The following is a 26,552-nucleotide window of genomic DNA, read 5'->3' as shown; positions in this document are numbered from 1 at the left end:
TTATTCCACCCTCTCTGCTAGGGGTTCCTATTTTTGCCTACCGCTTCAACTGCATCCACACACTGATGACCACTGAGTGTGTGCTTTCAACCCATGCCCCTCTATTTGTACAATTCGTTATTTCTGTCTACCTAATGGCCCATAAGCACCTCAAATTCAAATAATGCATGCCCCAAACTGGACTCCTATCTTCCATTTCCCTATGCCTAATCTCAAACCTACTTCTTTTATATGCATCCGTCAGTATTATCAACCTCAAATTTCAATGTTGAAATCACCTTTTATTTACCTTTCTCCTTCACAATCTAACCTCAAGTCCAATTGATTCTTCATGGCCTCAAACTTCCCATGGTCATGACTCCTTTCCAGTCTGCCACTATTTCAGTTTTCTTGATGGAACAGTTAAGAGACACCCTGTTTCCATTGTGCCTCCAATCAACCCTCTTCTCTGATGTTAGCATGAGCTTTCTAAGTCATCCACACCTAGGAGTCCTGGAAGAATAGTCACTCCAATATATGTTAAATAAGTGAATCAGTGCTTGCTCAATTTTAAGTATTTCTGTACTATCACATATGGCATGAAGTTCAAAGTCTTTGCCATTGCATACAAGGCCTTTTGTGACCTACATCATCTGTACATCTCTAGTCTCAAACCAGTCCCCCATTTGCACTCTCTATTCCAGGAATAACCAACTAGCTACAGTTCTCCAAACAAGGTGTGTTTCTGTGACTCTGCCCTTGCACGTGCTCTTTCTTATGTCTGGAATCCTCTTCTCATCCTCTATCTGGAAAACTCCTACTCCTCCCTTTAAGATTCTTAGTGAAGCTTTTGCTGTTCTTCTTTCCCCTGCCCCCACAAAGTTCTCCATAAACAGCATCATTTTTATAATACAGTTGAAGTACTTATACTCGATATAATAATACATATACGGGCTTGTAGAATTGCCATGGTGGGGGCCAGGATGAGGAGACAGCATTCTCACAGCTACACCAGAACATTCCCCTTCCATTTTCAGGAAATTCCTTCAAGAGACACCTAACATCCCAGACCTTGAGAGCAGTCTTCCAAGTCCCTGCCTTGGCCCTCAGCTCATGGTCGTCTTCTTCATCCCAACTCCAGCCATCATGCAGAAAGTATTAGGGGCCAGGCTGATGGTTCACACAATACCTACTAGAATGAGTCACGTTCTCAGAGTCTCCTTTTCTATGGCTGTATTTAGCATCACTGCTCAGTATTGCTTCACCTCTAAAATCCTAGTCACCCCAAACTTCCTATTCTATCCATTATACAATGTCACAGTCACTTTATCTTTACCTCTTTCTGTTCACCCAGTTTACCAATGTCTTACTGATCTGACTTGTCTTACTACCCAACCCAAATCCCAGGGTCAATCTCTAGCAATCTCTAACGACCTTGCCTTTCAGACTCAAGGCCCTACAAAGCCCGACTGTGGCGTGACCCACTTTTTCCCATTCTACCTACTTGGCAGCTGAGCACTGCTGGAGAGAAATCACAGCTTGGCCTCCAGCCACTGAAATTCATGGTTCCCTATACTAAACGGGTTCTCAAAGTCATTTCCTCAATCTTCCTGGTGGTTAATACTAAGAAAAATGTGAGACATAATTTATGGTAAACAGATTATCAAAATAATCTTGATGTTGGATATAATACAAGAAGAAAACAAAAGGTTGAATATGATAAGCATAATAATTTAGCCCCAAAGCTATGTGCCCTTTAGGTTCTAAGTCGATTACTTTCACGTCATAAAGGACTACTACTGCTATCCTCTTAATTCTTAGATTTTTTAGAGTTTGAAAAAAATAGGTGAAGTGTGGACCATTAGTAAAAATAACTGCTTTCAAATCCCTTCATGTCCAAGTTACCCTTCATACTTATCCTTTATCAATGAGACATATACTTTTGTCTGTTCCATTTTAATTTATTCTGTGCAGTTTAAAGTGAAAGTTAACATCATACAAACCACAGAAACTCAGATATAGTACTGACCAGTTTTAAGACAAAAAGTGAATAATCATTTACACTTATTCCTCATCTTTAATATACATCTTGTTATACACAAGTACACACAGTTCTAATTCCTTATAAGCCTATTGATCAAGCAGCAAGATGACAAATGCATCATAGTACAACACAGAATGTTTCCTTTAAGAAATCACAGCAGCAGTATTTGGTGAACGGTTATACATAGAACTGACCTGGAGGGTAACGTTAAACATTCCTCACAAAACAGGCGGCGCATGTACATTGACAAATGGAAAATGTAACTCTCATTAACGTAGGATGAAAAGTTACTCTTTATACCTTAAGTTAAAAACTATAGGACACCTTAGAAACAGATAATACAAGGTGCTTTCATTCTAGACTCCATAACAGAACACTATTCCTTTAGTTGCTTGAGCATCTATAACCTTCGAGGACTGCTCACTGGCTTTTTAAATCAATCTCAAATATAAAAGCACTTGAAACTTACCAGTCAAAATCTAGTTACATTAGTTACATTTTACATTAAAACATACCTTTTGAGGAAAACTGACTTTACAAAAGATTGCATTAACTTGAAATAATTTCCAAAATTGTTGCTCTTAGAAGAAAAAATGCACTACTTTCAAATCTTTCAACATGTTTTAGGAGGCCACATTTTGTGAATTTATTACTTTATTTATTACAGACTTACAGCAAATAACATTTTTTAATGGTTTTTAAACCTAATAACATCTAAAGAAATGGTTCAGCACATCTGTGAAATGGCTGTCCACTGCGTAACAATGTATTTGTTTCCACCATGAAAACATCATTACAAAGCCCATTAATTGAATTCTGTATTTAGCTTAATGTAAGTATTAAAAACCTCACTTAACAGTGCTACACAAACATTTAGTGGGTTTTTTTTGGCATTTAAATTTGAACAATGCTACCAATTGGTATAGGCAATTATCACAAAAAGTTTCAGAGGCAAAGTCAGAAAGATTTGGGAATGGTTGGTTGGGAAGGAAATCAAACAACCTACCAGAGTCCTCAATTTTAGGATTAATCTTCAAAAGATGGCATACTCGATCACCATCACTCTTTGTGAGGATTCAGACAAAATTCTAATACTTGTATTTTTAATGCTCATAACCTTTTAAACTTTAAAATTAACCACAGGCTAGTCCATATCCCACTGAGACTGAAAATGCTGTTGTGATATAGTTCTGGTAGGTTCAGCACTAAAAAAGGAAAAAAAGAGCACTAAAAAAGGAAAAAAACAAACACTATACAGCAAATAATTCTGCATTAACAACTATTTCTCTCGCCTTAGTGGCCTTAGAAATACATACTATGGCATGTTGTGGCGTGCAGGAAGAAAAAAAGTTTTCAGGAAAGGGTTTGTAGAATCTTCATATTGGCAGCAGTGATCCTCTAAGTGAAAGTTAAAACATGCTAAATGTGAACTAGTAATATGCTTTTAGGTATGTTTCTCACATAAGTTAAACAGAACTTTACTTAAAATTCTCTCAGATGTGCTTGAAGCATAAATGTCAATAAATAATGCCAACATATATAGCTTTACAGTAATTACTCTGAATTATTTTGGGCATGACCCTTGTAGGTTTGGGGTGAAGGGCTACATCAGCCATCATGCTATAATACTGACACAAAAGGAAGCTTGCCAGCTACTTAAAGTTTTTCAGCAACTATTATCAACTAAACAGATTTCCCATCATAAAGCAGAATCCACAGCTCAAAATGTTAGACTATGAAAAATCTTATTTAAATATTATCTCATTACCAAGAACCTTTTTTGGGCATTAATTTTTTTTCTAACTGATGATCACTTTAATGTGATATTTATCTAGCATGAAGCATTCAAATTAATGCTTGAAACTGTATCACTATTTTATGCCCGACAGTCACATAAATATAGAAAACTGCATTCAATCAGGAAATGACAGAAATATTGTGCCCCACTCTCAGCTGCTGGGAATCTTCCCCTAGCAAATATATAAAACTGAAGTCATGCTCTGTGAAATCCCTTTTAGTATATCCAAAGGGCTACAATATTAGCAAAGACGTGTTCATCAGGAATACAACTTGGGGCAGAGACAGTGAACTATTAATAAACAAAACTACCAACATGAAGCATGAGGTATCAAAATAATTAAACACCATCATAAAATAGAGGTGATATTCTGTTCTTGAGAAACAGGTTAAAAACATAAAAATAACTTGGATTAATAAAATAAGCTGGCTTTGCATTTAATTCTTGTACAAAGCAGGTAACAAAACAGAAAGGTTCTTTAATCAGTATCTCTCTTCACTAGTAAACACTCAGTCCAAAGTTCAATTAAGACAAACATGGAAACCTGGCAAGAGTCATTTTACAGTTAAGCAGGTATTTTCACCCAGTCTATTTTTTTCAATACCCAGTACCTTTGAGGTCTTGTCACTGAGAAGTTGTTTGTGAAGAAGTGTTTTTTCTCCACAACTCATGCCTTGAGCATAAAGTCCTCCCATAGAAAGGGAGTAACTAATCTTACTCTTCCTAAAGTAGAAGATAGTTTTAGATTCCTAAGTTACTACTCTAAAATTTTGAATAGGTTACCCCCAAAAATGTATTTCATAGAAGATAACTATTATAAGAGTCAGAATTAAGTTCTCCAATAATTGCTATCTTAGAAAGAAAAATAAATTTACAAACTATTTTTTATTTAATCTAAGATACCATCAATTGCTAAGATGCACCAAAGTATCACTAAGAAAAAAACACTGCCCATTTAAACTATGACACAATGCTTTCGTATCACAAAAGTTTATTTTGTATTTAGTAAAACAGTGCTTTTAGAGTTAAACAGATTTTTATCATACCAACCTCATACATATGTAAAGAAAATGTGTGAAATAAATTAAGTTTTAACTATAACTTCGAATTTAGAATCCAACCCTTCTGAATCGCTTTTCAAATCACAGTCATCGATGTCTGCGTTTTCCCACACAACATCGCCATGGATGTTATCAGGAGTACTGGTGATGCATCTGTTGAAAGAGTGATCCAGCACTGTTTTCTGTTTCATGTCAGTGGGAAGCTTTGGACAAAAGGATGGTTGATGCCTTAAGGGCAGTCCTGCTCAACGCATGCAGCGGTCACACCAGCCTCTCGTTGCTTTGAATTGTTTCATCAATTCCGAGGGTTTTGGCAATTTCTCCTGCCTTCGATTGCATTGCTTGGCGTGTGATAGGCAATCCTTTTGCACATGTCTCACTGACAAAATGAACTACAGCTTCATCTACCTGTGGGTATCTTCCTTTCTTAGGTCCTGTAAAACATTTTGTTGTTGCTTTGCAAGAGAATATAGAACTGCGGTCATTTCTCCAATGACAAATATTTGCTTCACTGATATCAAATATATGCCCTGCTGCTCTGTTTCCATGCTTTTCTGCATACACAATAACTTTTCGTTTCAATGCGGAATCATAGTGTAATCTTTTTGAAGACATTTTTAAATGCCAATTAAGCCTGACACATTTGATACCAACAATACATACCTCGGTTAAAGTGATGACACTATGACAAGCTGTAAATTCACACATGCAAAAGCTAGGGTAGTTACATGACTATCACCTGGTTGACAGTAATGAGATGCATCCCAATTTCATACAAGTTGAAATGTGAAGAAAAGCATACATTTTAGGACTAATAAAATATGGTTTTTCAAGCCTATAATGTTTATCAGATCTGCACCAGTGCAATAAAATAAGCCCAAGAGCCAAGGAATAAGTGTATAAGTACAAAGCTCACAAAACAAAAGATTACCTTTAAGATGAAATTTGTAGTGGTCCAATTTGGTTTTAATTCCCTTTATTTTTATATGGCTTCAATGTAAATATTTTTTTGAATTGGATTTAAAAATCCAAGTACAAATGTTCTTCAGTCATTTAGTAAACCTCAAAGCCAAGACACGGAAGACAGAAGCTTGCCATTGCCTCCATCATTCACTAACACAGGGCTATGTCCGGCGTCAGTGGCCTTCATCAGCAGGCGCCCTCCTTTGGCGAGCAAATCTGATCCTGTGTGGGGAGGATGAAGGGTCTTCTTCAGTTTCAGACCCTGAAGGCTCATGATCTCCCTCCTGGGATCCCGTGTCTCCCACCAGTTCCCGCAGAAACTTGAATTTAGATAAGAAAAGATGCCATACAAAATACCAACCTAAAGAAAAACAAAAACATCAAAAATTATTACACACAACGTTATCAATTTGGGACGTTACAGTTAATTGGGGAGTGGGAGATATGTTACAAAACATTCTATATAATATAAATATATGTGATTACAAACATGTATTTATATAACATTCATTGAGCATTCATGGTTTACAAGGCATAAGGATAAACTCCAGGATTATAGAGGAAAAGTTTCAGCCCTCATGGAATTTAGAATCCAGGCTTTGTCCATCTACATTAAAATTATAAAGAGATTATGATACCAAAGTAAAAGTGTTTATTAAAAGCAAATTTGAGAACATTTGTCTGGCTCTGACCTGGAATCCTGCTCACAGCACCAATCGTCTAGCTCTTAATCCTGTTTGTGACGCCAACTGCAAAGCTAGGCGACCACACTACTTGTCGGGCTCTTTTACCTGCCAGTAATCCTGCACCTACTGGGCTGATTGTTGAGCTAGGGCTGGGTCTGGAGCTCACAGACCCCTCAAGCCTGTTCACAGACTGTGTCACAAACCCTTCACATGCGAGGCTGGGTCCCCAGACCCCTCGCACGCCAGGCTAGGTCACCAGACCCCTTCATGCAGGTCTATGAGCTAGGTAACTGGCCAAAAGGTCCTTGGAGCCATAGGTTGGAAAGCATGGCTGCACAGGGCGGACACCCGAGGCCAACGCATGCCTACCTGCTTCACCAAACTCCTCTCTCTTCCTCTTTCTCTCTCTCAAGAACACAAGAATAGCAACAAAACTAAAAAGATACATTGGCGTGCATGCACACTAACTCCACACACACACGCACACACGCACACACGCACGCATGCACACACAGTTATAACGGATGTGCTAAACCACTCCCAACGGGACCCAAGGTGAGAGCCCTGACCAAACTATTTTCCCACCAACATTTTTCTGGGGAAGAAAGAATACCCTTTGCTAGTTACTTGGACATTCATATCTCAGTGCTGTCTACTAACAGCAAGTTTGCTTCAGGCATAATGTGGAAGACATTAAATAGCAGGAATCAACTGTATTACAGTAAAATCTTCTCAGTCAACACCAAGTTGTAAGTTTCTAGAATTAATTTTCACACAAAATGAATAAATTTTCTTTAATTACATGATGAAAGAATAAAGCCAGAGCACCAGTATCTTAGGATCGAGATTTTAAAAATACAGATTTAAAAAAAATATGGCATTTTCATGTCAAAGTCATTAAAAAGTATGAATAACCCCTTTAAAAACTAACCAAGTTCTGTTTATTTTTGCAAGGAGTTTTAAGCTAAATAAGTTTTTCAGACATCTACTAATAAGAAGCAAACATTAATCAATGTAGGAATGCTTAAGGATAAAAAGCTCTCAACCCATTCTTGGTTGCTCTGAAACACTGAGAATAAAATAAAACTAACCTTTGTAACAAAGTTTATATTTTCTTGATGCCTTCTACTTTAAACACTCTGGTTTCACAGAATAGCAATGTACCATAATATATTCTGATGACTAGTATTTTGTGAAAACAAAATCCAACCAGCTTTTCTACCCCAGTGTTAAACCAGGACAAGATGAATGCCCACTTTAGAGAGATTTCTAATTTTTTTTTTTTTTTTACTTGTTTCTTTCTTATAATCTCTGGGGAGGAGGAAAAAAAGAGAATTAAACTCCTTGATACTAAAACATTAACTTCAGAGATTTAATCCATTTCTCAAGTTTTTGCTTTCCTTCAAGCTTGATTACTGAGTACTATGTGAACCATACCAATGTTTTAGGGTCAACTGTGTATTTGAGTAAAGCACCTAACTTTGTAAAATAGTATTTTAATGATATTCCAAATTAGCATGCTCTCCCTTCATCCAAAATTCTTTATAAAATAGCTACAGCAAATCAGTGGAAAGAGTACTGGGAAGGGGTCAGGAGTCCCAGTTCTGACAGAAGATTCACAACGGTACTGTGAGGAATAAATGACGAGGTATCTATCTAAAGGGCTTACATGCCTGGCACTGAGTAAGCATTCTGTAAAATGCTCAACTTGGGCAGTGAGAGCTGAGTGACTTCTATTCTGTTGCTGTTTTTTTTAAAAATTCACATATCATAAAAATCATCCTTTGAAAGTGTACAATTCAGCAGTTTTCAGTACAAATTCACATGGTTGTGCAAACATCACCACTACTGAACCCCATAACATTTTCATCAACCCCAAAAGAAACTCCATAGCCTCTGGCCACCAATAATCTATTTTCTGTCAGTACGGATTTACCTACTCCGAACATGTCATATAAATGAAATCATATAATATGTGGCTTTTGTGTCTGGCTTCTTTCACTTGGCCTATGTTTTCAAGGTTCACCCATAGTTACATTCCTTTTTATTGCTTTATTCCATTGTATGGATATATCACATTTTGTTTAACCATTTGCCAACTGATAGACATTTAGGTAGTTTCCACTTTTTTGGCTATTATAAAAAAATTTTCTACTTTTGGGCTGCAATGAACATTTGTGGACAAGTTTTTACATGGACATATATTTTCATTTCTCTTGGGTATGTACTTAGGAGTGAAATTTCCTGGGTCAGATGGTAACTCTGTTTAACCACTCATGAAATTGCTAAACTGCCTTCCACGGCAGTAGCACCACTTCCCATTCTCACCAGCAATGTGTGAGGTTCCAACTTCTCCACATTCTCACCATTCTTACTGCCCATCTTTTAAATTATAGTCATCTGAGCAGGCAGGTATGTGGCTTTGACTTACATTTCCCTAATGACTAATGATACTGAGCATCTTTTTATGTGCTTGCTAGCCATTTGTCTATCTTTGCAGAAATGTCTATTCAATTCCTTTGCCCATGTTTAAATCGGTTGTCTTTGTATTATTCAGTCATAAGAGTTCTTTATATAATTTGGACACTAGATGTTTATCAGAAATATGATTTGCAAATATTTTCTCTCATTCTGTGAACTGTCTTTTCACTGTCTTGATAATGTCCTTTGAAGCACAAACGTTTTTAATCTTGAGTAAGCCCAATTTATCATTTTTTCTTTGATTGCTTGTGCTTTTGGTGTCGTATCTCGGAAACCACTGACTCATCCAAGGTCATGAAGATTTACACCTACATATTCTAAGAATTTCATAGTTTTAGCTCTTACATGTAAGTCTTTGATCCATTTTAGTTAATTGTGGTGGGAGAGAGGGGTCCAAATTCATTCTTTTGCATATGGATGTCAAGTTGTCCCAGAACTATTAGTGGAAAAGACTATTCTTCCCATCAATACACTGTCTTGGCATCTTTGTCAAAAATCAATTGACTATAAATGTTATGGTCTATTTCTGGACTCTCAATTCTATTCCATTGACTTCTATGCCTATCCTTATGCTAATACTACACCATCTTCGTTACGGTAGCTTATATTAAGTTTTGAAATCAAGAAGTATATGTCCGCCAATTAGGTTGTTTTTCAAGATTGTCTTGGCTATTCTAAGTCCCTTGCATTTCCATGTGAATTTCAGAGTCTTGTCAATTTCAGCACAAAAGGCAAAGAAAATTTTGGTAGGGATTGCATTGAATCTGTAGATCAATTTGGGGACCTATACTGTTTTGTTTTTGTTTTTTAAAGCTATGCTGATTCTACCCCTCCAGCAGGACCACGAACAACAGCAAGGACAAGAGCAGAAACCAGACTTTGCACCTGAGACCCTGCAGGAAGCCCTGGCTGCTCACATGCCCCTCCCTCCTGCTTTTCATTTCTCATCTGCTCTTTAAAAAACCCTCAGTAAACCTGAGTCTTTACGATGGCTTTAGCCTGGCCAGCCACTTCAGGTTTACCATGGGAGATGGGTTAGCCTAACATCTCTCCTCAGGTCACCAGTATTCATGAATAAAAAATGACTTCCGTTTTCACCAACATCTTTGTCTGGGGGCAGGCAGCCAGACCTGAGTTTAGTTTCAGTTTGTGCCCTGTAACAACAGCAGCTACAAAGTGTAAAATGACCATAAGTAAGAGTGAGGGAGGTAAATAGAAGTCCTTTGACTGAAAAGAGACTGGAAGGGCTATCACCACTGGGGTTCCCACCATAAAATACTATACTGCCCTTGGGATGGTTAAGAGAAAGCAAAGGATCCCAGCACAGAAATCTACAAAATAAGGAACAGAGAAAACTACAGTTGTCAGAGTCTTGGGATATAAGAGTGTTCAGATGGATTACATAATCTCTCTTTGCAGATTTTAATAAAATGAACCCCCAAAATGTTTTTTTTTTTAATCATTGCTAGCAACTAAACAATGTAAGGGATTCAATCTCAAGTCAAAATTTAGAATGTGGTGCCAATGAGAAGAACTCCAGAGTTTGAAGCAACAAGTTATGGCTACTACAACCACACTTGCCACTCCCCTTCCCACCCACACCAGCTGAACCACTGGCTCCATGCCTCTGTAATTTTTATCCCAAATCTGGAGATAAACAAACTTGAAAAGTGTGCTTGCTTATTTCTGCCTATTCTGCCTGGACGCAGGATATGGGGGGGGGGGGGATGGGTTATGTGGGTAATGACACTGCTTCCCACAAAAAATCATGAGTTAGAGAATTCCCCTAATGTAAATAAGGAGTTCATCTGCTGGGCAAAGAGAACAGATATCCACTGTGCTTGGTTTTTTACAATGACTACTGTAAAGGACAGGGTGGGAATGCAAAGGAAAGAGATACACTGCAGTGCTGATAAGAATTGCACTGGTATTCACTAAACTGAGGAAGTTCAATGAGTTGTCCTCCAAGTAAACTAAGTTCTTACAGAGCTGTAACTGTGGGGAGAAAGATGGGAGGAGGACTGGGGGGAGGGGGATCTCCATATCACAGTACTAGTAAAATCTGATGCCTCTACAACAGACTGTTTATCAAAGAATGTTAACAGTTTGAACAAAGGATGATACTAAAAATGCCAGGCAGTTTGAGGAGAAAAACAACTACACATGACATACTTATTTCAGAAAAAGAAACGCTACTGCAATGGGTATATATCAGGAAAAGCATGACTTAGCAAAGAAGAACTTAAAAGAGGTCCTGCTGTGCCAGATAAAACTACTAATAAGATATTCATTCAATGGCTATGTTAGTTAGACCTGGAAATAATAATAGCTAACTTTTTAAAACTATAGGACAGGTACCGTGAGAAAATGCTTTGCATGTATCATCTAATGGCCAAATTGTTATTCAATTTAACTAAACTGTCCCATCACATACTTCTGGTGTTTCTCACTCCTTGTAGCTGACTAATAAATAGGGCTCTGATCTATTTATCTACAGGATTTTATTTGTACTGATCTTACAACAAATATAACACAAAGAAGAAAATCACATACACAGTTCATCTCCTGTTATTTTAATAAAGCAGCTTTTCATTCAAATAACAGAAACCCTAAGACTTAACAATCAAAAATGGAGAATTTGTTGTAAGCTTACATGGGTGTCTCAGAGGCCATGGGAGGAAGTGCCCTTACCAGGAACAGAACTAGGAGAAGATTCTCGTGAACTGAGGTCATTGTCTCAGCATTATCTGTTTCTCTCTGCACACTTGCTCCATTGGCCTCTCTTTGTACACTGCCGCTCCTTCCCAGCTATACCTTTCTTGGTTCATGTCCTCAAAAACAAACAAACAAACCACACACAGACACAGCCTAGAATCTCTGCCCCAAATTGGGTCAAGTTTAGCCCAGGACCAGTCTGTATTACCTGGGGGCAGGGTCAGGTATTGTGAACACGGATGTAGGGCCTACCCCTGAGAGGACAAAAGTAGTTTTAGAGACTGGAGGACAGTGGATTGGATAGCCTGGACAAACATCCCCAGTAAAGATGCCTCCCCACCTTTTTAGGCAATAGGCTCCTGGAAGATGGTCTCCACGACAGGAACCATTAAAACCCAGGTAGGCAACTCTTTTGTTGGATAAAGTCTAACCAAAACCTTCAATCTTCTTGGGATCTGCTTCAGTTCCCTTAAAATTTCAACACCATATGACCTTTGATCAATGTCCACACTGTAAGAGGTTCTCAACATGTGGAACAGAGAAACTACTTGGAATGTGGGCAAGGTGGGGTCAAATGAGCCTGGGAATCATATTTCTCTTTTTAGGGAAAAGAAGACTTGTAAATGTAAGGCAAGTTCAAAAGCATTTATTATCCAATGGAATAGTTGAAGATATGTAATTACCACATTAAAGCCATTCACAAGAGGGATCACTCAAACTGACTAGTCACCAAAATCTGGTAGGGAATTTTTGGAAACTACAGACTCCCAAGGGCTCAGCCCAGATAGCCCAAATCGATCTCCAGCGACTGTGCTTACTCATTTTTCTTAAAGCTCCCTAGATGATTCTGATGCACATGTAGGTTTGGAAAAGAGAAATGGGATGAAGAACATAAGTGCTGTTGCCATCAATTATGGAGAATGGCCAAGGAAAATGAGAAAGGGATTAGCAATGGAGTGCCTGTGGAGAAGAAATGGAACACTTGACCAGATAGCCTGCCTGAGAAGACTCCACTTGACAAGTAGCAACAGAAGACATTAGTATTTACTAACGAGACAGTGTTGAGTATATAAGAGGGGCTATAAAGAAACTGCCCCGGCATGGCTGACGAATAGGGCAGTGCTGCAGGAGGACCATGAATATGATGAACGGCATAACAGAAAGTCAGAAATTGAACATAAAGAGTGATTATATCTTTGCTCCAAGTAGAACTGTATTGTGTCTGGCTAACAGAATGGTTAATTTAACACATATGTACTTGGAGCTCATTCTCTTGTACACTTAAACCTAATATGGACTCTGAACCCTAGGGACTAACTTCACCTGGGTGTGCATTCTCCCAGGTATGCATATATTCTGGAGGAAGAATAACCACTAAAACCCAGGCTACCTTTTACTGAAAAGGACTTACCTCTTGTACGCTGCATGCCTACAGCAGACAGGACCTCTTACAGCTCATATGATTCCTCCCACCCAAATCTGATACACATGCACCAGAATCTTACCGATGCATATCCTATGGGCATGTGTCTTGTACAATATCCTGGGACTTAGTAAAAGAAAAACAGGAGAGAGAAAGGACAGGTGGTGGGGGGCGGGGAATGACTGTCCACAATTATATGTACCTACAATCAGAAATTTATGCTGATTTTTAAAACAGTACTGCAGTTTTTCACAGTTTAAAAAGCAAGTCTGTGCCTTGCTCTGGTCTCACATTGTTAAGCACTGTTTGTCAGAAACACTGGCAAGCAGTACAGGGTGTATATTCTGGGATAATAAAGGAGCACTCACTTGTTTATACCAATAACTTAGTTCAAAGTTACTGAACTTTGAATTTGTTCAAAGGATGAATTTCATGAAATACACTGTGCATTGTTTTTCTACGTAAGATAAACATGCTGGCGGCAGAAGGGTAAGATGGCAGATAAGCCAGGGTGATGAATCATCACCATAATTACCCCACATACCCAGGAGATAACTATAATTTCACCTTCAATTATACAAGAGTGCTTCGAAAAGTTTATGAAACAACAGAATAATACAAAATCTGTCCATGAACTTTTTGAATACCCTTATAACTGTCTATCCTTATGTCAATTGTGTAGGTTGTGCAAATCCTTCCATGAACTTTTTGAAGTACCCCCATAGGTCAATGGAACAGAATACAGTCCAGAATAAACCCGTACATACAGGATAAACTGATTTTCAACAAAGGTATCAAGGTAATTCGTTGAGGAAAGGACAGCCTTTTCAATCAATGATACTAGAACAGTTGGATATCCTTATGTTCAAAACAAACAAACAAAAAAACCTAAAAAACCAACAAAAAAACCCAACCTTGATCCTTAACTCAAACCATACACAAAACTACCTCAAAGTGGATCACAGACCTAAAGGTGAAACCTAAAATGTAAAACTACTAGAATACAGGAGAAAATCTTTGTGACGTTGGGGTAGGAAACAATTTCTTACATAGGACTCCAAAAGCATGAAACAAAAGAAAAAACCATTGATCTCACCACAAAAAATAAGTATGTGAGGTAAGGCATATGTTAATTAGCTCAATTTAGCCATTCCACAATATATAGTATTTCAAAACATCATGTTGTACACCATAAATACATACAATTTTTATGTCTATTAAAAACACAAATTTAAAAATTTTTTAAATAAAAATGTCATACTTTTAAAAAATTGATAAATGGAACTTATCAAATTTAACCAAAATATAAAACGAATGACAATTCGAAGTGAAAAGGCAGGCCACAGATTAGAAGAAAATATTTTCAAAACATATATCTGATAAAGGACTTGTACCAAGAATACATAAAAATTGTTACAACTTGATTTAAAAAAAACTTATTTTTTCTTTTTGTTAAGATGGTGAGAGAGTTTGGATGTCCCCACCAAGACTCATGTGGAAATCTGTTCTCCAGTGTGGCAGTGTTGGGAGCTTTTGGACCCAGGGGGGCAGATCCCTCATGAATGGATTAATGCTCTCCCTAGGTTGGGGGATTAATGAGTGAGATCTTGCTCTGTTAGTTCCCACAAGAGCTGGTTGTTTAAAAGACCCTGGCACCTCCCCTTCCCTCCATTCCTCCCTCCCCCGCCCTCGTTTCCTCTCACCATGTGATCTGCTTGTACCTGCTTGCTCCCCACCACTTTCCACCATGAGTAGAAGCAGCCCGAGGCCTGTGCCAGATGCAGCTGTCCCAGAATCGTAAGCCAAATAAACCTCTGTTCTTTATAAAATTACTCAGTCTCAGGTATTTCTGTTACAGCAACACAAATGGACTAATACAGATGGGCAAAAATATTTGAATAGATTCTTTACCATGGAAGACAGAAAGAATGGCAAATGACACATGAAAAGATGCTCAAAAGCATTAGTTATTAAGGAAATGCAAATCAAAACCGTAACAGGTCACTACCCATCCTGTGGAATGCCTAAAATTAAGCATGGACAACACCAAATGTTAGTGATTAATGTGAAGAAACTGGAACTCTTGCACATGGCTGTCTGGCACTTTCTTGTAAAGTTACCCAAAAGAAATGAAAGCATATGTCCACACCAAGATTTGTAACTGAATGTTAATAGTAGTGTTAACAGGTAAGATCTGGAAACAACCCTAATGTCTATCAATAAGTAAATGTATAAACAAATGGTATATTCATGCAAGAAAATACTCTCCAAAAAGAATGAATCACTTATTTACATGACACAGATGGATTTCAAAAGCATTCTGTGAGGTGAAAGAAGTCAAACACAAAAAGTATACTGTATGATTCCATTTACCTCAAATTCTAGAAAGGTAAAATTATGGCTGGAAAGTAGTTCAGTTGCTACCAGGGGCTTAAGGAGTGACTACAAAGGGACATGAGGGAATTTTCTGGACAGATAAAAATGTTCTGTATTCTGATTGTGGTGGTAGTCACACTACTGTATATATTTGCCAAAACTCAAATTGTGTACATAAAATTTACATTTCAATAAAGCTGAATAACATCAGAAATCAGAATCAATTATCTCTCAAACCCTGAGGCACCTGTTAAAATAATTAATTGGGAGGCCATTACGTTGAGACCACTCCAACGCCTTGGGTTTCTGCGCAAGAAATCGAAACCCATCTCACTGTAAACATTAAAACAAAGCTAAACCCATTCAAAACTATGAACTAACCTTTCACTAGGAACTTTCCATTTTAACCAAACAAATACTTTCTTTGCCTTGCTCCAGTGAGCACCTCATAGAAGTTTCCTCTTCACATCCCTTTGGTGGAGGCCCAACCACTTGGGATTTGGCTCTGCCCAACTCATGAATCACTGTTTGCTCAAATAAATTCTTTAAAACATTAATATGTGTGAGTTTATCTTTTAACACACCTTTGCAGATGGTATGAAAACCAATGAACTACATGATCTATAAAATTTGTCCACACTTTTCCACAATCAACACATTTTATCTTATTCCACCATTATCTTTGAAATGTACAGTATCCTAAGGAAAACCATATTAAATTAAAGATAGCTTAAGTTCTTAAAACCAGATTTAATCGTTGAAAACCTATTTTTCAAATATGAGTTAATTCATATTTATTTATCTGTACCGCAATGTGAGATAGGCAGAAACATAGCTGGTCCTTGGTATTCCTTGATTCCATGATTTGTGAATTTGCTGACTCACTAGAATTAGAAGTTGAGCGTATTCCTCAAGTCTCACAGCTAGTAACTGGCAGTGCCAGCTCTGTGAGTTGACCACACAGTCACAGACTGGCCTGAGTCCAACTCCATTCACTAACTCCTTGACTTGCTGGGAACAGCAGAAACCAGGGACTCGGTACTAGAGCAGGCCTGCAAATTACAGTCTTCCCAGAGTCTGTCAAGCCAGGTTGAACTAGGGAGCATAACCAAGCCAACCTCTGGAGATGGGTCTGATGCCAGATAAATAACTACTCCCCTCTCCTCATGTAGGCCCACACTCTGATATCCTCCTAGCACCTATGTTGACTGGGTTCTGATTCTGTCTAAAGACTTCAACTCTCATATGCTCTTTAGACACAGCGGCAGGCAGAACAGACAGAAGTGGCATCACTGTTGCTTAGTCACCCAATAATCAGAAGGCCACCACCACTCCCAGCCTCTACTATATTGTTGGGGTGAAGCCATGTTGGGACCTAAAACTGTATGGGCTGCAGGCAAATTTTAAAAGGACACGGTTTTCTTCTTGGCATCCATTTCTGTGAGTCCCTCTTTTCCCATGGTTATTTGATATTTTAAACCTTGGTTATGGGACAAGATGACATTATTTGCATAAATCTAAAGATGTTTTCCAGCAAGCCTGAAACTATAAACTTGCAAACCCTGGGAAACTAAGGAACACATCAATAAAGCCATGCTGATCCCACCCCTCCAGCAGGACCAAGAGATAACATCAACAGGAACAGAAACCAGACAGAAGTCTTGGCGAGACCTTGTACCTGGCTCCTTACAGAGCCCCATGGCTCATGTCTTTCTCCTTCCTGCTTTTCATTTCCCACATTCCATTCCCTCAGCCTCCTCTTTAAAAACCCCTCAGTAAATCTCAGCCTTTGAGATGGCTTTAGTCTGGCCGTTCTCCTTCAGGTTTACTGGAGAGATGGGTTAGCCTAACATCTCTCCTCGGGTCACTGGTATTCCTGAATAAAAGGTGACTTCCGTTTTCGCCATTTGACTTTTGAGTGGCTTGTTTTTGAAAGGGGTCAGGCAGTCCGACCTGTGTCCAGTAACACTATTGCCACCTTAGTTCAAACTTCTATCAGTACTTTATGCTAACCTCCTAACTGGTTTCTTTCCTTCTAGCCTCCCACTCTCCACACATTGTAGCTAGAGAAGCCCATAAAATTTTTAAGTTCCTTCTATAAACGCTTGGATCCCCATTGCCTATAAGAAAATGTAAACTCTGCAGGCGATCCTTATAAAGTGCCACAATCTAGATGCCTCTTGTTCCCATCTATAACCTCATCCTAGCCAATTATTCAAGGGCTAAAAATGCATTCATTCAAATATTCAAACACCTACTATGTTCCAAATACTATCCTTATGAAACCAGGGAACAGACCCCCTGATTTTCCCCTGGCTGTTCCCCTGACCCCCCTCAGAGCAGACTTTGGCTGAGGGAAAGGGGGAAATAGTTGCTTGACCAGGCAGGATGGGCTGGATTCCCAGGAGTAGCAATACGAGTAGAGTTGATTAAACATAAATTTCCTTAGGCTAAGACTTGATCTGGAGGTTAGGATGTTTGCTCCTTAAGCTAAGACTTGATTTGAAGGTCAGAATGTTTGTTCCCTAAATGAATTCCTTATGGCTTAGGATAATATCTGTAATGCCAATCACAAGTTATTTCTGCAGACTGCCTGCAACTACAAGCCTGCTTTGAAGCACACACACCCTGGACCCTAAGGCACCAGGGAAAATATCAGTCAAGATGCCAGGAATAGTTGTGTTGACTTCGCGCTGAACCAATCAGCTTCCTACACAACTTCTGGGACCCTCCACCTCATGATTCTGCCTTATAAATCTTGTCATTCTAAGCTATCGGGGAGTCTGAGATCTTAAATCTCCTTTAGCTACATGGGTTCCTTTGAATGGTGATCCAAATAAACGCTAATCTTTAACACTGCAAACATTGGTGTGAGACTTCTTTATCTTTTGGGCAGTGGATGAGGAAGCCCTCTCAGTTTGTAACACTTATTACAACACACCTGTCCAATGATAATGGAGTAGTAGTATAGGAAGAAATAAAGGAGAGTCAGGGTAAAGAGGCCATGTGTGTTCCTGGAAACATGGTATCTTCCAGAGAGGTTAGGGAGGCCTCACTGACAACTGAAATGAAAAAGTTGCCATTTACTGAGATGAGGAAGGCTGCAAGAAGAACAAGATCTGGAATGCGGTTTTACATATGCTAAGTTTAAAACGCTTACTATACTTGATGTTCAAAAGTTTTTATAACCTAATCTCCAGCCTCCTTGCCCTCCCTGGACATCAGGGGATGGGGCTGAAACTTCCCACCCTCTCATCATATGTTTGGTCTTTCTGATGACTAGCCCCCATCCTAAAATTTTCTAGGGGCTCCACCCTGAGTCACCTCATTAGCATAAACTCAGGTGTGGTCCAAAGGGGCCTGAATAACGAAAGACACTTCTACCACTCAAGAAATTCAAAGAGTTTTGGGGGGTCAAGGGTTTTGTGCCAGAAACCAGGGACAAAGACCAAATGTATTTTTTATTATATGCCACAAAGATGAATGTTCTTGGAGCCTTAGACAAAGGAAAAGTTTGTTTCTGTTTGAAAGGATGGGAGATAACCGGGAATGAGCATACACAGCCAAATGGGTGAATTTCATGTAAAAGCACAATGTATCAACATTAATAGACCCTTCCAGACTCTTACAATTTGTTGTTGAATGACTAAGCTGTTATCCCCTGTAAACCACTGAACTTGTGGTTTAGTGGTAGAACCAGATTTTAGTTACTGCTGTATCTCAGAACCATGCTTACAAGAAATGCTCAAATATTTGGGAGATGAATTGGGTGTATGACAAGTGTCTCAATGAATGAGAATGAATGAGGAAGGTAAAATAATCCCAAAGGTTTTGTGCATTAACTGAAAAGAAGAAGAGTGAGTTTTAGGGGAAGGTTCTGAGCTCCATGAGACAACCAGAAAAAGGAGTAGAAACCTAGGTTTTACCAGTTACCTGTTGTACAAGTTTCTTCCCTATTGGAGTATAAGGTCCTAAAGGGCAGAGATTATACTTATTAATTTTTGGATACCCATGACCATCACCCACAGCAAATAAATATAAGATTCAATAAAACATACTTATTGAACTAACATAAGGATTATCCATCTTGAGGCAATCCTGGTCTATACCACACTTAAGACTTGCATGTAATGGGAATTTAATAATTCATTCTGAGGAATCTTTCCTCATTTATTCTTCAAACACATGAGGGCCTACTATGTGCCAGGCACTATTCTAGGATCTAGGGATAGAGAAGTGAACAAGCCAGATGAGGTCACTGATTTCATAGAGCTTATACTCTAAAAAATTGGGGGAAACAGACTCATGAATTAGCTCATTGCAGATAGTGCTAAATACTCTGAAAACTAAGGGCAAATGAGATAAAGAGTGACTGGATGGACTACCGTGGGTCGTCAGGAAAGGTCTCTCTGAGATGACATTTGATATGAAATCTGAATGAGGAACTAGCCATATGAAGAGCCAGAGGAAGACCGAGGACAAGGGCCCTGCAAAAGGTACAAGGTTGGCCTGTTCCTGGAATGTTGTAGTGGGGAGAGTGCAGACATGAGGTCGAAGAAATAGGTGGGGGATACATCATGCAGATCTTTAGGCCACAGTAAGAAATCTGGATTGTACTGAAATCAGCTGCTGACCATCCCAGATAATTAGCTAAGCTAAATGACAAATGGTGGACTGAAACTAGCTGTTGGCCATCCCAGATAATTGGCTGAGCTAAATAATTGCCAGAAGTTCCTTCTAAGATAACAAAATGCCTCCCAAGTTTCCTGTAATAAGATGATTGTTAATCACTATGGCCTCAGTTGTTTTGCAGAAACGTCAGAGCCCTTGAAGTGAGACAGATGTGAATAGAGGAACCAGAATGCCATACACAATTAAAAAGTGAGGGGTCCGTCACCATTTATTGCAAGACAAGCAGAAAAAAAGGAGCAAGACTGGAATGTGCTTATCTGCCACTAATCAGCTCCTGCCAACTTGCAGTTTTTTTAACTTTACCTATACTTCGCTATACTTCCATCTTCCTATAAAAATAAGTCACACTTCTCGGTCGAGGAGACAGATTTGAGCACAGTCTCTTGTTTCCTTGCTTGGTTGGTCAAGCAATTAAAGCTTTTTCTTTCCACAAAAGTGGGTGCCGTAGTGTTTGGCCTTCTGTGCACATCAGGCAGCAAGCCCATTGCTCGGTAACAATATTTCAAGGGAAACGGGAAGCCCCTGGAAGTGAGGTTTTAAGCAAGCGAGGACATTTTTAAAGATTACTCTGAGGACAAGTGGTAAGTGGTCTAGCAAAGCAAAGGAAATAAAAATCTGGATGCCAGGAGAGAAGGGTACCAATTGGAGCCAAAATGCAATGATAAACCATGGAAAAGATCAGGACTATGGGTGAAAAGAGGGTAAAGAAGGAAAGAAAGAAGGATTGTTTGAAAGTCCACTTATGATGACAGCCAAATTGACAATACAAGGGGTCTTCAAAAAGTTCGCGGAAAGATTCGTATTATCTTTCAATTCCATTTTTCCACGAACTTTTGGAAGTATTCTCGTATCCCACTGGGAAATGAGAGAATTCCTCTCTGGAGAAATGGAATAATACATACAGAGAATAGGTTTTCAGATACTAACTGGGGATACTGCTAGAGAAGAGGTCAAGTCACTACCCAAACAGCCTCCAGCAAGCCCAGAGCTGAAACAGAATTTATCATTTTTTACCACCTCACCCTTAAATATGAATGGAGAACAAGATCACTAGACATTTACAGAAAACCTTCTATCAAGAAAAGAGTCCAAAGTAAACAAGTAGAAATTTTAAAAAATGGAACAAACAAAGACAATGCAAGAGAGAAGAAAAACACTTTATTAAAAAAAAAAAACCAAACCTATAACTAAGGGTTCAATCTCTCTACTGGCCAGCTGCCAAAAACAAAAAAACTGTAACTAATATGTTTAGGGAGATAAGATATTGCATACATGTAACAAGAACAGGTGCTACAGAAGAGAAATAATCAAAGAACAAGAAAGCTGTGAAATTAAAAACTGGATAGCTAAAATAAAAATTCAATAGAAGAAACAGAAGACAACAGCCAGAAGAACGTGGGAAGACAAGTGAGACAGAAAACAGGAGATAAAAAGACACAATTAAAGAATCAGCCCAGCAGTTCCAACATCCAACTAACATCAGTTTTGGAAAGAAAAAAAACAAAAAAATGGGAGAGAGAAAATTATCAAAGATCTAGTAAACAAAATTCTCCCAAAAATGAAGAAAATATCTGAATTGAAAGGGCCCAGAGATGGGCCGAGCCCGTGGCGCACTCGGGAGAGTGCGGCACTGGGAACGCGGCGACACTCCCGCTGCGGGTTCGGATCCTGTATAGGAATGGCCGGTGCACTCACCGGCTGAGTGCCGGTCACGAAAGAGACAAAAAAAAAAAATAAAAAAAAAGAAAGGGCCCAGAGAAATGAAAGACACATACCAAGGTATATCATAACAATATTTCAGAAAGAAATGATAAAAAGCCTACCCAAAAAGCTTCTATAAAGGGAAATGAAGTCATCTATCAGGACAAGGAAACAGAAGGCATTAAGTTTTTCAACATCAGACCTGGAAGCTAGAAATCCATGAAGTAATAATTTTAAAATTCTGGATGAAAATTATTTGCAACCCGAATCTATTCAAATTACCAATCAAGTATAAGGCTAGAAAATAAAATAAAAAGACATTTTCAGCCACGCATTTGCTCAAATTATTTTACATGCATTCTTTCTCAGAAAGCTCCTAGAAGATGCGCCCCAATAGAATAAGTGTGTAAACCAAGACAATGACATGAGAGCCAGAAAACAGGGGACAGAACAGGGTAGCAGAGAAAGTATAGACTTCTATACAACAATGACAGCCGTTGAGAAGGAAGGTGGGGGATTGGGTGGGGGAAGGAGGGGAAGACCAATTCCTTTGAACATATGGGAAATATCACTGATGGGTGTGTGTAAGAGTTCATGGAACATTTGTGGGAGAACAAATAACAATGTGTGCATATAAAAAAAGTAATACCAGGTAAATTTAAAATGCAATTAGTAACTTCAAGGAAAATAGAGAACCATATAAGAAAGGAGGTATGATCATATTACTCTATTTGACCAGCAGGGAATATTTACACAGTCAAAATATAAATCCTTACTCTTAAGTTAGACAAAAACTGTTATTAATGGCAAGCAAGGAAAGAAATGGGGAATCTACCACGGTTAATAAATAATGTCTAAAACTGCAAACTCAAGAAATAGCAATGAAAATGTTATTTAGAAATATAGAAGTAAATAACTAGTAGAATAGTGAAACTGAGGGTTAAAAGGAACTACTTTTTTTTAGAAGTACTATTGACTTTTGAAACTATGTTTCTTCTGTTAAAAACTTTTTATAAATAGTGGGGGAGGGGAGAAGAGGGGGAAGGAACGGGTAAAGGGTCACGAAAATCAACTACAATGTATATTGAGAAGTTAAAATAAAAAAAAGATTACAGAAAGGGGAAAAAAAACTTTTGATAAAATATTTTCTCAATAAAACAGTCTGGCTAGTACGTGAAAAGTGGATTATAAAGAAAAGATGGGTTGAAAAAAAGACTAGTTAGGAAACAAAGGCAAACCAAAAATGATGATTGTGGTGGTGGTGATAGTCATGGAGAAGAGAACATATTCCAGATTTTTTTTTAAAGAGATCAAAGTGAGAAGACTTGCATACTTGATCTGCTTAAAGGAAAGGACAAAATCAAGGATGATATCTAATTCCTTGGCTTGAACCACTGAATGGAAGCAGATAACATTTCAGCTGGGAAAGACTGGGGGGTGGGGGTGGGGGTGCGGGGTTGGAACCAGTGGCAGAAATCAAGAGCTGAGTGTTCGGTGTATTAAATTTGAGATGCTTATTAGATCTCCAAGTGGGGATATCAATAAAAAAAGTCTGATCCATGAGCCTAGGGCTCAGGAAAGAAGTGAGAGTTGGAGATATAAATTTTAGAATCATTATCTATAGTTGGTATTTAAATCTCTAGGATTGGATAAGATACCATAGGGAGAGAATAGGCAGAAGAAAAAGAGAAAATGAAAACATATTTGTATAATATTATAGAAATATAATAGAATAGGAAATAGCATGCATCTCACACGGAAGTACTAGCTCATAAACTTTATTTCTGAGACAGATGATAGGTAGATGTACATATAAACAGACACATGTAATTTATTCATTTATGAATTTACTGTGAATAATGTACTTCCTATTGTAGGCTGTGGTCAAAAAGAAATCAAATTCTAGAGAAGAAGCAGCCAGGAAAAGCTAAACAATTAGCTACCGTGCTAGGAAGAACACCATGGAAGGACAGTGTACAAAAGTCAAAAGAAATGCTTCTTGAAGAGAATGCTTAACTGTACAGGATGAGTGTGATGGGTTAAGTTCAGTTAGGACTGATAAGCACCCACCAGCTTGGTAATATGGAGGCCATTTGTTACTGACCTTGACAAGGGCAGCTTCAGTGAATGATGGGGGTAGGCAACAATTGAGAATGAATGAGAGGTGAGAAAGCAGAGACAACCAGTAGAGACAGAAGAAGGAAAACCTCCCTAGGAACCTGAATTTACTATGTGAAAAAGCTTGTCCAACTTTTAAAACAAACTAAGCTTTGAGAATTCCTTAGGGCAGACCCCCGTCATAAATTCTGTGTTCCTGGTGCCCAGTAGGCACTCAACATTCAGTTTGCTGAACTGAATGAAATCAGAAAACAGGAGACCTAAGCCTAAAAGGCAGAGGCTCTTAATCTGAACTCCACGTTGGGGTTTAAGGGAGGGGAGTCCATGAAATCTCTGAAATAGAAAAGTAAGAAAATTGTTTTAAGGGCACATGACTAAACTATCCAGCAACTCCCTACCTTTCAGCCAGTGCTGATGACATAGTGCTTGTTATGGACTGAATTGTGTCCCTCCCCTAAAATTCATAGGTTGAAGTCCTAACCCTCAATGTGACTGTATTTGAAGATAAGGCCTTTAAAGAGGTAATTAAGGTTAAATGAGGTCATAAGGGCAAGGGCCCTAATCCAATACGACTAGTGTTCTTAGAAGAGGACATTAGGACACAGACACAGAGGAAAGACCACATGAAGACATAGAACACCTCGATCTAGAAGTCAAGGAGAGAGGCCTCAGGAGAAAATAAACCTTCTGATGCCCCAAATGTAAGTCTGGCAAACATTCTATCCAAGGTGTGGTATGGTCTATATGTCACATCCTCATGTCCAGGTAGCTTGCATGTCCCAATTAGAAAGGATGACATAAGCATTCCTCCTTCCCCATGTCCAAACAAATCACAAGGATCTGGTTTTCCTTACTTGAAGGACCTTAAACATCTACAATCATCCCGAAATGTTGACATGACAAGCAGAAAATTGAGAAAGATTGTTCAACTATATCTCATCAGAAAAAAAGGCTATAAGTTAGAACATTTAACTGTAGTGTCACAGTAAAGCAAAACCAAACATTAAATATACATACAAGTATATAAGTACAAGTACATATAAACGCAGATGCACAAGCACACCCTATATCTTCTGCAAGCACAGCTCTAATACCAAGCATTAATTAGTACATTAACTGTGTAATGAATAAGCCCTATAGTATTTATTATGAATTCTGACCAATTATTGCATCAACTTGAACCCATACCTCAGTCTTGTAAAAACGAATTAACTCACTGACATCTCCTCTAAACACTTTTTACATTTTCACAGTTGCTCAGCCACGTTGCTAATAGATCTGCGGTCATCGGTTACTGTGTATAAAGAATCAAAAAGATCTAAAACTGCCTTAAGAAAGTTTAACGTCCTCTCCTTCCAAGACGGAAAATACCCACCATACACAAAACAGCACCATTATTGCGAACTAAGAGCTAGGTTACCTGGCCCTGGAAGTTAAGATAGCCGGTGTCTGTAGTTCTGCCTGATCTCAGCAACTCTGCTTGGAATTTAGTTTAAGCCTGAACTCGAAATAAACAATTTCACGTGTGCTGAAAACCCAACTGTGCCCTAATCCCTGATTAAATGAAGGTAGTGAAACCTCTCATTATCATTAGGGTCAGAACCTGTGAAAAAGAAAAAACGGGAGTAACCCATCACTTCACCTTCGAATACAGGCCACGGTTCAAATCTGGGCGACTGGCACGAATAGCAAGAGGAGACGCTGCCGGCGAAGCAACGTCTGGTTTAGCCCCGAGTCAAGATGCCCAGGCCTGGATCCTGTCCTATGCCTGTCCAGGGTGCCCGCGGGCCTGCCATCGGTCAGGGGCACATCTCCTCTGAGCTCAGTCCCGCGAGGTAAGGGGACAACAGACAAGAGCCCTGTCCATCCATCCCTCTTTCTTTTTTTGAAGCGGACAAAACAAGCAAGTGAGCAACCCGAGTCGCGCGGGCGTGTGGAGGTGCCCCACGGCGGATGCCCTGACTCACCGCACACCATCAGCAGCAGGACGATCAGCAGCGTGGCCACGAACACGAGCAGGGTCAGCCCGACGTTCTGCCACATCTTGGGGGGCGCAGGGCGCGGGCGGGCGGCGCGTCCCGGGCTTCAGCGGCCGGGAGGGCGCCCCTCGGCAGCGCCCCCAGGGGGCGGGGCGGGCACGGCGGCGCTGACCGACCGCCCACCCGACCCTCCTTCTCTCCGGGGCGGCCGGAGCGCGGGAGGCCGGCGGGCCGCGGGGCGCCCCTACCCCCTCATCGCTCCGGGGAGCCGAGGCCCCGGCGCCCGGAGACCTCGGAGGCGGCCGGATGCGCTTCCATGGCGGACGCCGCGCGCCTATGGCGAGGACAGAGGACGAGCACAGGGACAAGCAGCGGCCACACGGTTCTCGTTGCCGTCCGCCCGAGGGTCCCTCGGCCCCTAGGGACGCCAGATGTCAGCGTCTCCAGGCGCCGGCCGCAGCTGCTTCTCGGTCTCGACCCCTCCCCCTTCGGCAACTCATCACCCAGCGCCCCCTCCGCTCGCCTCCTCCGCGGCG

The 26,552-nt window shown here is 39.6% G+C and overlaps 1 protein-coding gene across 1 annotated transcript; it reads right to left on the bottom strand.

The window, feature by feature from the left end:
* Positions 1-1,930: 1,930 nt before the first annotated feature.
* Positions 1,931-26,494, bottom strand: SMIM13 (small integral membrane protein 13). Its single transcript, XM_063097990.1, has 2 exons — positions 26,005-26,494; positions 1,931-6,206 (listed from the first exon to the last, which is right to left on the bottom strand). Exons 1-2 carry the CDS (start codon positions 26,078-26,080, stop codon positions 6,019-6,021), a joined length of 264 nt encoding a protein of 87 aa, XP_062954060.1. The 5' UTR covers positions 26,081-26,494; the 3' UTR covers positions 1,931-6,018.
* Positions 26,495-26,552: the final 58 nt, after the last annotated feature.

The sequence above is a fragment of the Cynocephalus volans genome, chromosome 5 (genome assembly GCF_027409185.1).
Source record: "Cynocephalus volans isolate mCynVol1 chromosome 5, mCynVol1.pri, whole genome shotgun sequence".
NCBI lineage: Eukaryota > Metazoa > Chordata > Mammalia > Dermoptera > Cynocephalidae > Cynocephalus > Cynocephalus volans.
The sequence above is the reverse complement of the archived record's forward strand: the minus strand, read 5'-3'. Positions and strand labels throughout refer to the sequence as shown.

Coding starts and splice junctions, on each gene's coding strand:
- SMIM13 (XM_063097990.1), bottom strand. CDS start 26,080: ATGTGGCAGAACGTCGGGCTGACCCTGCTCGTGTTCGTGGCCACGCTG. Junction 6,207..26,004: donor CCTGCTGCTGATGGTGTGCG/GTGAGTCAGGGC, acceptor GTTTTTCTTTAG/GTTGGTATTTTGTATGGCAT.